At 43.9% G+C, this 13,533-nt stretch overlaps 1 protein-coding gene across 1 annotated transcript in view; it reads right to left on the bottom strand.

The window, feature by feature from the left end:
• Positions 1 to 13,533, bottom strand: part of PPP3R1 (protein phosphatase 3 regulatory subunit B, alpha) — an 83,862-nt gene that overhangs the window by 38,019 nt on the left and 32,310 nt on the right. The window contains exon 2 of the mRNA XM_056567909.1: positions 2,494 to 2,533. Within this exon, the coding sequence (XP_056423884.1) occupies positions 2,494 to 2,533 (40 nt within the window). The remainder of the gene's footprint in view (positions 1 to 2,493; positions 2,534 to 13,533) is intronic.

Below are 13,533 nucleotides of genomic sequence, written 5' to 3'. Positions count from 1 at the left end.
AGTCACCTTGCTAGACTCTGGCAGCCTGAATACCAAGAGTTATAAGTTGGTTGGGGGGCAGTTCACATTATGTGCAGTTTCAATGTGCCCTCTTATTTGGAGTGCATTTTTGGAGATATTTTTATAAGGTGAAAGTGATTTGATATGTTTGTTTTCTTTAGGCTATGTTCACATATTGAGTTTTTACCATGTTTTTGTCTTATTTTTCCCCACAATAGCTGTAATAATTATGCATTTTACCACAATTTGTGAGTGTTAAAATAGCACCAGTTTCCTGCAATATCAGGAAAACTGAAGCAATAATGAAGCAAAAATGCAATGAATGAAGTAAATAATTACTATATATCCTGATTCCATAGAGATAGCAGAAGCAGTATACAGATATGGGTGGGAGGGATTTTTGAGCAGCCAGAGGGGATTTGATAGGTGATGACATCCTGTAGATGTCAGCCCAGTACAGACCATCTCCTCTAACACATTTAAGAATAATTTCTGTGGGTCAAGCTGGTGATCATATGACTCAGTTACAGTGATGAAACACATGGATGCAGCTGCGCTGTTATAAAGCAGACGATACTGTAGGACTAGTGATTAGTGTACAAGATATGGGTAAAAAAACACAACAGAAAAAAAAAGTTTAAAGGGGCATTCCAAGTTAAAAACATTAATCCTAGAGGATGTCTGTCAGATCATGGGAATCTGACTGCTGGGTCGCCTGGCAAACTCAATAAGACACCAGTCTTGTTTTGGAACTAAGCAGGAAGTCTCACACACGCTCCCTTGTTGCCAGAGCTGGCCGAGTACAGAGCACGCATAACTTGATTCTCTCTTCGGGTCCTTGTTCCTAATATCATGGCGGTCCCAGTGTTCTGATCCCCCACTATGTGACACTTACTGCAAAATCCTGGAATACTTTTTGTCACTGTGTTAATGAAATATTCTACAACTTTATTAAATAAAAAGACTACGATAAAGAAATGAGTTTGGAATGTGAGAGAACTTTCTAGTTCTACTCTTAACCAAGTAAATACAACTAATTTGCTCAGACTGGATGCATCAGTTTATAAAGCTCTCCAGTAGTTTGCTACAATGTATTAGTCAGGGGCCCCTGCTGGTTTACTCACAGAGCATTGCCTTGCATCTTGAAAAATACGGTGAACTATGGCTGCTGCAGCACAATTTAAGCATCATATGGCATGTGGCATACAGCAATTGAGACAAATTTACTATGCCATGTGCACCAAAAGGACCAGGAAAATGCATATTGACCAACAAGGAGGTGTGCCCTACTGGGAAAGAGGGAGTGACCTGAAACTAGGGCTGGGTGGTATCCCGGTTCATACCGAATACCGAAATTTTTGTTCTGCACGATATGAATTTGAACCCATACCACAATATCGGTTTGGCCCCTCCCCCCTCAGGAATGAATCAATCAGCCCAGCGCTGCGCTGTCCCCACATCGGGGAACTAATCCTATGTGACCTCCGTGCGCTGTTCTGCCCCCCAATTAATTATTAGGCCAGCGCTGTCCCCATCAGGCTACTACTCACACGTCACCCACATGCGCTGCCCTCTTCGTTCTGTTTATTGCGGCCACCGGTGCTGACACTCTATACCAGTGGTCTCCAACCTGCGGACCTCCAGATTTTGCCTTTGGCTGTCCGGGCATGCTGGGAGTTGTAGTTTTGCAACATCTGGAAGTCCGCAGGTTGGAGACCACTGGTCTATACTGTGCGGTATCCCTATGCCCGGGCTGCAAAACATAAACAAAATAAACTAACTCACCTCCCATTGGTCCAGTACCCGGCCTCACTTGTTTCCTGGGGACGGGAACGTCGGACAGCCGTCAGCCTATCACCGGCCGCAGCGATGTTCCGCCTCGGCCGGTGATAGGCTGAGCCCACTGTCGTGTAAGGAGCTACATGACAGTGGGCTCAACCTATCACCGGCCGAGGCGGAACATCGCTGCGGCCGGTGATAGGCTGACGGCTGTCCGACGTTCCCGTCCCCAGTGTAAGGCCGACGTAGGTGCGATAAAGTTTATTTTGTTTACCTTTTGCAGCCCGGGAATAGGGACACAGCGTACAGTAGAGTGCTAGCGCCAGCGGCAGCAACAAACAGGACGAGGAGGGCAGCGCTTGCTGGTGATATGTGAGTATTTACCCCGATGGGGATGTGGGCTTATAATTAATATGGGGGGGGGGGGGGGGGGGCAGGAAATACCGTTATATACCGTGGAACTGCCAAAAGTGGAACACACATTTGGTCATACCGCTCAGCCCTACCTAAAACGCCACAGTGCATTATCTTTGCCTGAAGTAAGCCATCTATTAGGGGGTATAAACGAGACCTCAACAGGGCAAACTTAGGCCAGATAGTAGGGGAACTCCAGAGCTTCACACCATTGTTGTTAGGGAATAAGTGACAGTGTTCCCTTTTAATTCAAAAAGTAAAACCACCTTCTGCCAAGGACACAAATAGAAGATTACTTACAGTGCGAGCACATCTCCAACGGGTAGCTTGCTTCATTTCCCTGAAAGAAGAAAAAGAAAAAATTTGTCAAGCTTAGAGGAAAATCTAACTTCTTCAATCTACAATTTACATCTAAGTGATGCCATTAAAAGGGGTATCCCCACTGTGGATATGCCGTAAGTGTCATGGATCAGAATCCATCTGGAAAACAGGTGTCCCCTGACCAACTGCATCCTGGCGGAGAATGAATGACAATCTTACTCCATTCACACGTACAGTATACTGCGCAAATTTGATGTGCAGGATTTGTACCGCTTAAAAAAAAATATCTGGATCATTAACATTATATTTTGATAGTTCGGACATTTACACACTTGACGATACCAAATATGTTTATTAAAAAAAATGTTTACGCTTTTTGGCGGTAAAATGGGAAAAAGGGAGAATTTATTTTTATTGGGGGAGAGGATTTTTCACTTTTTTTTACTTTTTATTTTTACATTTTTCAACTTTATTTTAAATCTTTTTATTTCCCTATAGGGGACTATCAATAGAAATCATTTGATTGATAATACTGATTAGAGCTATGCATAGGGCATAGCACTAATCAGTATTATCGGTGATCTTCTGCTCTGGTCTGCTTGATCTCAGAGCAGAAAATCGGAGGAGACGGCCAGAGGCAGGTGAGGGGACCTCCGCCGCCATTATATATGATCTGATCATGTATTTTAACATGTGCATTGCCGAAGATGCCGTGATCTGTATTGATCATGGCATCTGAGGAGTTAATGGTGGACATCAGCGCGATCGCAGATGTCGGCCATTACCGGCGGGTCCCCGGCTGCTGATAGCAGCCAGGACCTGCAATGTATGATGCGAACACCGCTCAGTGGTCATAAACAGGACGTAAATGTACCACTGGGCCCCCCCCCGCAATCTCCTAAACGGGGCCCCCGCATAAGCGCTCAGTGAGAGCATCAATCTAGAGAGGCAGACGGTATGCACCCTCCCCATACAGTTCTATGGATGAGGCCTCTCCCATAGAACTGCATTGAGGAGGAGTGTTGGCCGCAATGTCATGCTGCGGCCAGAATGCCTCCTGCACGGGAGAGCTGCGGCCCTGTGCAGGAGATGAAACACTTGTTTTCGGCCACAGATGGCCTTTAAGTCCCTGTGGAGAAGATGAGCTCACTGAGGGATCAGACTACAAATGTCCCTGCACTGGCTTCAGAGATGCAGACACTGCAGGAGGTTTAGTTTGAGATCTAACCCTAGTGCTGGATCTTACACTGCTTAGTACTGTTCTATAATGTTCACCATGCTGCTGATGATGATTATGAGGGTATACTACATATTGTGAAGCAGAATCCCTTCTAAGTTTATGCAGTGTATGAGAGACATAGTAGCGGGCACCCTATAGCCATTTGCTAGGGGAGAACTGAAAATTAGACATGGGGCCTGCATTACTCCTTACGTGTGTGCGCGCGCGCACGCACACACACACACACACACACACACACACACACACACGTTTATCCTGAAAAGTCACCTAAAATGACAGGTAAGCTTTAACAGGTTTAGAATATAAAATGCACACCCAGCTATAACAGCTAAACCTATGTTAGACAGACTGCAAATAAGGAATAATCATATAGGAGAGTCATTCTGTGTGGCCTGACAAATTAAAAAGGTATTTCTCACACAAGTCTGGGTCTCCTTCTATGAACTACCTCTGTTAACAAGTGCAATTGAATGGGCACCATGAAAAGTCAAATTTCTCCTGCAGCTTCCCAAGTTGCAAACTGCTTAGCACCTCAAGCTACTCAGGAGTTACAGAAACAAGGCAGCCTACAGTACTACCCTGTTTACCCAACTTCCATTTACCTTTACTAGGTTATGTAAACTGCATATAACAGTCTCTGTGGCTGTTTCAGGCTTTGCAACCACCTCTGAACAGGCTGGAGGCAGACACGGGGCCACTATCTCGAGACAAGTGCAAGTTGTAAAGGTGGGAGCCGCACATATCAGACATTTATGGCATAACCTGTGAAGATGCCATTGATGTCCCAGATGTTAAAGCCCCTTAAAGAAGTACTCCAACCCTAGACATCTTAAAGGAGAACTCCAGAATATAAAAATTGTCCTCCATACTGCTGGCAGAAAAAAAAATAAAGATGTACATAACTTCCTTTTCTCCCCCGGGGCCTCCGGTAACAGTCTCCGGTCTCCGCCGCGATCCTCTTCCTGGTTGCCGGTGGTTGGCGAGTCATAGTGTACTCAGCCAATCACCGGCCGCAGCGAAGTCCCGACTCAGCTGACGATAGGCTGAGCAGCAGTGTGACTTTTTCGGCCCCGGCAGCAATTGCCGGTGTAGTGAAGGATTGTGTGTCTTGAAGCGTTCTCACACTGCTGCTCAGCCTATCGCCGGCTGAGTCGGGACTTCGGTGCGCCCGGTGATTGGCTGAGCGCAGTATGACTTGCCGACCACTGGCAACAAGGAAGAGGATCGCGGGCGGAGACCGGAGCCGGTTACCGGAGGCCCCAGGGGAGCGAAGGAAGGTATGTACTTCTTTATTTTTTTTTCTGCCGGCAGATGGAGAACATTTTTTATATTCTGGAGTTCTCCTTTAACCCATATACAAAGGATAGGGTATAAGATGTCTTATCACAGGGGTCCTGCATCTGGGGTACCCTGCAATCTCAGCTGCAACACCCCAGACATCCGGTGCATGGAGCAAACTTAATGACTGGTGATTTGGGGGGGGGGGGGGGGGTGGAGGCTTGTGACGTCACAGTCACGCCCCACTCGGCCCAGTGATGTCTCAAGCTCTACACCCGTGATGTCACCAGCGCTACACCCGACGCTCTAAACAAACGCTGGGTGCAGCAGGGAGATCTTGGGGGTCCCCAGCGACGGGACCCCCGTGAACAGACTTCTTGTCTTCTATCCTTTGGATAGGGGATAAGATGTCTAGGGGAGGAGGACCAATTTAAAGTGTGTGTCTGAAGAGGGGGGAGGTCGGTTGGTTGGCTGTGCATTAAGTCAGCTTCTGCAAAATAGAACGATTGAGCTGTGGGTAAGCTGATGTGTAGCTGCTACCAGGCACTTTGGGGGAACAGTACAACTAAAGAAGAAATTTCCACCCTACTGAAATAGAAATCATAGCATGAGGCAGACCAGCCCTGCATGAACATACATATTTCATGGATGTCACTGGCATTAACATGCCTGCCAGCTTGGCTTTCCACAAGTAAAAATCTTATAGATTGTGAGATTTCAGTTTGTGCTGATCCGTGTTATTATACTCTGCTATATAACTTCTGTTTAAGTGACCTAACAGATGTCTGAGCAGACAGTCCCCCACCCCGCTGCCAAGATTGATCCTCTTATGTGAAAGGATTCCCCCTCCGCATATCGCTTTTCAAATCTATGCAAAAGGCCAAGGGATTGCACATACACAGCAAGTTCTGAGGACTGACACATAAGCCAAACCTACAGTGGGTCCTGTTCATACACGGCCCCCGGGACTGATGAGTGAACCACAATACTATTTAAAGCAGGCACTGCTGCAGAACACTGGACAAAATAAGGAAGTTATACATGTGAAAAAGTACATGTCTACACAAAGATAGAGGAATGAGTGGGTTGTATTAATGATAAACAGTGTGCACTGTTTTATTACTTCTGACTACAGCTTGTGAAGTGTTAACCAACATATACTGATCTGTAAAAACTCATCTACTCCGGGAGGAAGAGGCTGTAAATCACATGGCAAGCAAAACTGGAAGTGCAACCTATGGAGCACGAAAGATTCCATAGACGTATGGTAGATTACAGGAGGAAAAGCCTTTTCTACTCTTAATCCCTTAGGCCAGGTATGTAACAAGAGATAAACCATAATACAGGTCAAACAGACAGACTCCACATTCCTAGTGAACCATTGAGACTGCTCCTTTGGGCTTGAGGTAGAACACAGTATATTACAGGAGTCTTCTGTTCTGGTGAATTTATATGGTCACTTGTTAAACCAACTTCCCTCAATGCCATTTCAGCGATATTTGCCAATATAATTTACCAAAAATGACTAATACAGAAAAACAGCTCTAAAGTCTTGGATACTAGGTGTCTCCCCTCCCTGCAGTCTGCTGTTCATAGCTTTGTCAAGGTAAATCTGTCTTTAGTGACTGCTAGATCAGGACAGAACACATGAAGTGGGGGGGATGGTATACCATATGCAGGACAGAGAATGTTTGGCTTGTGTTCTTGCAAGCTGAGCCTGTCTACCTGCTGAAGATGATCCACACAGGTAAATCAAGGCAGCTTCCCTCATCATCCATAAAGCTCATGGCAGCTGTCACTTGTGTAAATACCAGTGTATCTACTACTGGATGTCCACGCTGCTGCAGTGTAATATCCCCCCCCCCCCCCCCTTTAGCTTCTCTACAATAGCAGCTCAGTGCTTTGTGTAACCCTTTCCTTTCTGATCACATAAAAAATCCAATGCATAAGTAACCCTTTCCCTGACCTGCCATCTTTAGTAGTGTGCTGTGTAAATCATCAACCCAGCACAGTGCCAGCTGGTTCAGTCCAGGGCACTTTATTCAGCTCTATGTCATGGCATACAAGGGAGAACTGTAAGCTTTGATTGGCCAGAGAAGTAAGGGAAAGTCAGTACTGTGTCAGTACTTCTGCTTAACAGCCCAACACTTGAAATAGAGAATGAAAAATAGCTGTGCACCATGGAGGAGAATCTCAGGAGCTCAATAACAGCAGTAAGATCACAATCTACCTTGTCAGGTTTATAAAAATCATTTTAAAATAGCAGGTATACTTTAAGGTGCCCATACAGATAAGAGCAGATTTTGGTGGGACTGGTTACTATGTTAAAGGGAACCAATCCAATCATCAGATTTTACCCTATATAACTCTTACCCTATATTTTATAGGATAAAATCTTTATCCTCACCATCCCCGGGGGACGCTCCTGTCCCCAGGGATGAAGATATGAAGTTATAAACTAGTCCCTGCCGGCCCCTCAAGTAGTCCCCTGGGCAGAGAGTGCCTCTCGCCTAGTCCGTTACTTTGGCCGGCAGCGACGCCCCCTCGGCTTCATTGACTGGCCGAGTCATCGCTCTGCTTACTGAACAGACTTAACAGAGCGATGACGTGGCCTGTCAATCAAGCCGAGGGGGCGTCGCTGCCGGCCAAAGTAACGGACTAGGTAAGATGAACTCCCTGCCCAGGGGACTACTTGCAGGGACTAGTTTAGAACTTCATATCTTCATCATCCCTAGGGGCAGGAACATCCCACGGGAATGGTGAGGATAAAGATTTTACCCTATATAACGCTTTGCCAAGAGTTATATAGGGTAAAATCTTATGATTGGTTACCTTTAAAAGGGAACTCCAGGGAAATAAAACGTATCCCCTAGCTGGGTACCATACAGGAGATCACGAGGGCCCCCATCAGTTCGACCTCCTCCTTGATCTCCTGTATGGGGCCCAGCTACTCACCTGTCCTCTGCACACTCTGACCCCTAACCCCGGAGACTAACGGCTTAGACAGTACCCCTTTAAGGTGGCTGTAAACATACAATACATGTTGGCCGAGTGTTCATGTGCCCTGAATGGAGAAAGGAATGTATAAACAGGGGCCAGACTCTTCTTGCAGTGGCTTCACTCTCCAAGAGCAAAAGGATTGGGCAGTTGACATCACACATGCATGATTCTTAGTCAAGAGGCCCCCATACATAAATGACAGCCAGCTGCTCCTGCTGACCATTTCTAATGCAGGGGTGTGGAAATTTTATAAAAAAACTACTTGTCCATGGGACCAAAATCTACTTGTCCCTCATGACGATCCACTTGTCCGGGCAAATTTTCGCTTTTACGCTCTGATTTTTTTCCTCCTCGCCGTATAATAGCAATAACTACCTACTATAATGATACCTTTTCATTTTTCAATAACATTCTCTGAACCCAAAAAAAAAAAAAAAATTATATTATATATATATATATATATATATATATATATATATATATATATATATATATATATATACACACACACACACACACATATACACATATACACACACATATTTAGGGAAGTGATATTGAAATAGTAAAAAATAATTTAGCAGATTTAGTGTTTTTCTTTTCTGCGCCATTTACCTTGTGGTTGAGGTAACAGGTTAGTTTTATACTTTAGGCGCCTGATTACAGCGATACCAGATTTGTATAGTTTACGTCATGTTTTACTAATTCTGGACTTTTTCTAATTTTTTTAATTGCCATTTTTTAACCCCTGTAGCTTTATTTTTTTTCCACATACCAGGCTGTATGAGGGCTCATTTTTTGCGCCATAATCTGTTTTTTATATCGGTACCATTTTGGTATTGGTACTTGGTATTGATCTGACTTTTTAATCGCTTTTTACCTTTTTTTTCTGCGATATTATAAAAATTGCAAATCTGTGGTTTGGTATTTTTTTACATTTACTGTACGGGATACATAATGTTATATTTTAATAGGTTGTACAATTACGCACAAAGCGATACCAAATATGTTTATTTTTATTATGTTTACATGTTTTTATATAGAAAAAGGGGGCGATTTGAACTTTTAACATGGGAGGGGCTGTCCTGGCATGCTGGGAATTGTAGTTTTGTAACATCTGGAGGACCACAGTTTGAAAACCACTGGGTTAATGTGTGTCTTTCAAACTTTTATTAAAACTTTTTTTTTTTTAACACTTTATTACACTTATATGAGGAATCATTAGATTCCTCATACCGATGAATAGAGTTCTATTAATCTGTGTGCTCTGTGATCCATTGATAGAGCCTAGTCCAGCCAGGATCTATCAATGACAGAGCTGGGACAGCAGGAAGCAGAGGCAAGCCCTCAGGCTACCTCCATAGTGGATCGCCCCCCTGCGATCGAGCCCTCATACCGCAGGTCAGCAAAATAGAGGGATTTTAAATGCACTAATTTGGTTAATAAGTTTGTGATTTTTTTTAAGCGGTATAATAATAGAAAAGTATGTAATCATGGGTATCATTTTAATTGTATTGACCCACAGAATAAAGATAACAGGTTAATTTTCCGTAAAGTGTACAGCATGAAAACGAAACCTTCCAAAATTAGCAAAATTAAGGTTCTCTTATCAATTTCCCCACACAAATAGTATTTTTTTTTGGTTGCGCCATACATTTTATGGTAAAATGAGTGATGTCATTACAAAGGACAACTGGTCGCGCAAAAAAAAACAAGCCCTCTTTAGAAGGAAAGGAGGAAAAAACAAAAACGTAAAAATAAAATTGTCTGAGTCCTTAAGGCACAAAGGGGTTAAGATGCATAATTCTTTGTTTTCACATAATTGCCCCTCTCCTCAAAGAGAATAGTTACACATTGGTAAGATACCCTGCAACAGATTCAGGCACGGAAAATAAGCATAGTTCTTACATTAGCATCCAAGTGAACGAGGTTTTAAAAAGTCACATGCTGCAGAAAAAGGGGGGAAAAATCCAATCTGTGCAAATTCAAAATCACTAAGAAATTTGCAGTGTTATGGATACTGCTTTGGAATCTAATTCTGCAACCAATTGTTTTTTGTTTATATCTACATAATCCGCACATACAACCACAACTACCCAAGGTGGAATGGGGTTACCGGAGCAGAAGGCCGCCAGTCATTCGGACCACCCGCTGGATCTCCCCTTAGCCATTTGTATAGATGTCTTTAGACACCGATACAAATGAATAGCCACAGCCCTGTCCCTGCCCGCCCGGCGCTTTTGTGATGCAGGCTGCGCAGTATTATATTTCAGGGATAAAGCATGCGGCAGTATTATATTCAGCTGTACAGTATTCAGGGGTACAGCATGTGGCAGTATATTCAGGGGTACAGCGTGTGGCAGTATTTTCAGGGGTACAGCTTGCAACTGTTTTACATTAAGGGGTACACAATGCGGCAGTATTTTATTCATGGGTACAGTGCAGCAGTATTACATTCAGGGGCAGTATTTTGTCTGTGGCAGTATTTTCATTGGTACAGTATAAGGTAGTATTTTCAGAGATACAGTATGCAGCAGTATTATTTTCAGGGGTACAGTATGCAACAGTATTATTTTCAGGGGTACAGTATGCAACAGTATTATTTTCAGGGGTACAGTAGGCAGCTGTATTTTTAGGGCTACAGTATGTGGCAGTATTCAGAAGATACAGGAAACAGTACGTTTACATCCTCCAGAGATCAGTCATTTTACCTATATCCTTCATAGCACTGCGGCCACTAGGTGTGGTACACCTAGCGATCAGGCTCCTTTCACACTACTGTTTTCGTCCAGTATGTGTCGTCCGTTAGGAAGAGGGGGGGAGAAAAATTTGTGCATGTCATGTCTTTCTCCCACTATCATAAAGGGACTTAATAACAAACGTTGGATGAATCCCCTTTAAGTGAATGGAATCCACTTTGCCCGTCATAACACCCGTTTTGCTCCGTTAAAAAACAAACAAAAAAAAAAACATTAAAGTCCGTTTGTAACGGAGCAACAGCATAGTGTGAAAGGAGCCTTAGCTTGGACCTCTACCAGTGACAGACCTGGATGAGCAGACCCTCACTAAAAATAGTTGAGTACCCCTGGTGTAAAGTATCCCTGAGCCATGCCTTCACTTTATGACTAGTGGGAGTCTGACCTTTGGGACCACCACTAAATCTGAGAATAAAAGGGGCTGCAGCACTGGGTCCTCTGTAATGTTCCCTATACAGGATGCACTGGCCATCCACAGTGCACTAGACTTAATAACAGATCCATTCAAGCCAAGGGGCCTCCTACAGATCCCTGCATAGTAGGTGACCAGAAGGAGAGGAAATACTAAATCCGCACTGTAGTGGCATATCCATGCAATATACTTACAGGAGACTATCCCATTGATACTTTATTGAAGCAAGTGAATATGTATGCAATAAAATTGTCACCGTAATCTTAAACTACTTTTCTCCATGCAATCCCTGCGCAAGCAAAAAAGTATGGAGGGGCTCTATCTCACGAATTAACCTCAGTAGGTGTGTACAGATGTACCCGGGCCCAAACCAGTCAGTGTACTAACCTTCTAGAGTTGCGCACAGTTAGGCACAATTCTAATGTACACCAAATCCCATGGTTGCTGCAGCAGAGGAAGAAAGGACATCAGAAATGCCAGTACCCAGCGAAGGAAAACCCTTCAAGGGGCAGTGACCGCTACATATTTCAACTCAGTGAGAGGATTGCTGAAATTGTCTGTCGCCCCAGAACCATTATCTTTCATCTCTAGCAGCAGAGAGACCAGAATGGAACACCGGGTGTGAGCGTGGGGACTTAAAAAGTGTATGCATAGTATAGCATCTGCAATTGGTGAGCCAGTCCACACTGTGCCTGAAAGGAAAATTAATGCTTCTCTCTCATCTCTGACTACTCAGTTATGGGCAGCTGTCTCGTGTAAATGTTTGTTGTCTATGTACAAAGCTGCCTCCTAAATGTAACTCCCCCCCCCCACCCCCCTCTTTCTAGCCTGTCATTTGCAGCATCTTTTTACTGCTTAGACCAGGGATGCTTGTGTGCCTGTCGCTGTTTTCCTTTCAGCTTAAATAAAACCCTACAAACTGAGCACATCAATCCCCCCCCCCATCCCCCCACCTTCTCCCAACGCCAGCTATAGTAGTGTATCATGGATATCATCCCCAAGCACAGTGGAAGCCTGAATATTCCAGGGCACTTTCTTAAGCACAGGAGAGGTCATAACATAGCATGAAAGAGTAGGTACTGTCCAATGATTGGTCAGACAAGTAACGGAAGAGAAATCCAGGTGTGAGAAGTAATGGCAAACATCATAAACTTTAGTCGCACCCCCTGATCTGCAGAGAACGAGAAATGGCTGTGCATCATGGAGGGGAAAATACAGGTAAGCTCTAAAATAAAACTGGTTATATAATTGTAATACATGTGGATTAGTCTGGATATTTGTGTTCACAGAAGTTTAATTTCTGTGTAAAAAAGTTAATACATCAAATTTTAATTGAGGTGAATAGTTTGGCCACTGAAAGAATATAGGATCTAACCAAGCACGGGGATCTTAGTCTAATACATAAGAAATGAACCTACTAATGCTGTGGTGTGTGAAGTGCTCAGGGATCCCCAATGCAATTCTCAAGTATCCCTTTCAGAGCAGCCTATGTAATGTGTATACTGTCAGGGGACATTCTCAGGACATGCTGTAATGTCTCAGTGTTACATAAAATATGTTTAAAGAAACCTGCTTATAGCTGAAGCATTTTAGAGCTAATGTCCTATAATCAACTCAAGACAAAGGATTACACAAAAAAAATAAAAAAAAATAAACACCTCAAAAGATCTAATCTTACAAGGACATTTTGCACATGCACCAGTGAATCTAGAATCATACTACACTGCTCAAAAAAATAAAAGAAACATTTAACACAATGTAACTCCAAGTCAATGACACTTTTGTGAAATCACACTGTCCACTCAGGAAGCAACACTGATTAACAATCAATTTAATATGATGTTGTGCAAATGGAACAGACAACAGGTGGAAATTATAGGCAATTAGCAAGACACCCCCAATAAAGGAGTGGTTCTGCAGGTGGTGACCACAGACCACTTCCCAGTTCCTATGCTTCCTGGCTGATGTTTTGGTCACTTTTGAATGCTGGCAGTGCTTTCACTCTAGTGGTAGCTTGAGATGAAGTCTTCAAGCCACACAAGTGGCTCAGGTAGTGCAGCTCATCCAGGATGGCACATCAATGCGAGCTGTGGCAAGAAGGTTTGCTGTGTCTTTCAGCATAATGTCCAGAGGATGGAGGTGCTACCAGGAGACAGGCCAGTACATCAGAAGATGTGTAGGCGGCTTTAGGAGGGGAACAATCCAGCAGCAGGACCGCTACCTCCGCCTTTGTGCAAGGAGGAGCAGGAGGAACACTGCCAGAGCCCTGCATGTGTCCACTCAAACGGTAAAAAACATACTCCATGTGGGTGGTATGAGGGCCCGATCCACAG

This window comes from Hyla sarda, chromosome 3 (genome assembly GCF_029499605.1).
Source record: "Hyla sarda isolate aHylSar1 chromosome 3, aHylSar1.hap1, whole genome shotgun sequence".
In the NCBI taxonomy this organism is placed as follows: Eukaryota; Metazoa; Chordata; class Amphibia; order Anura; family Hylidae; genus Hyla; species Hyla sarda.
This window is presented reverse-complemented; position numbering and strand designations above follow the sequence as displayed.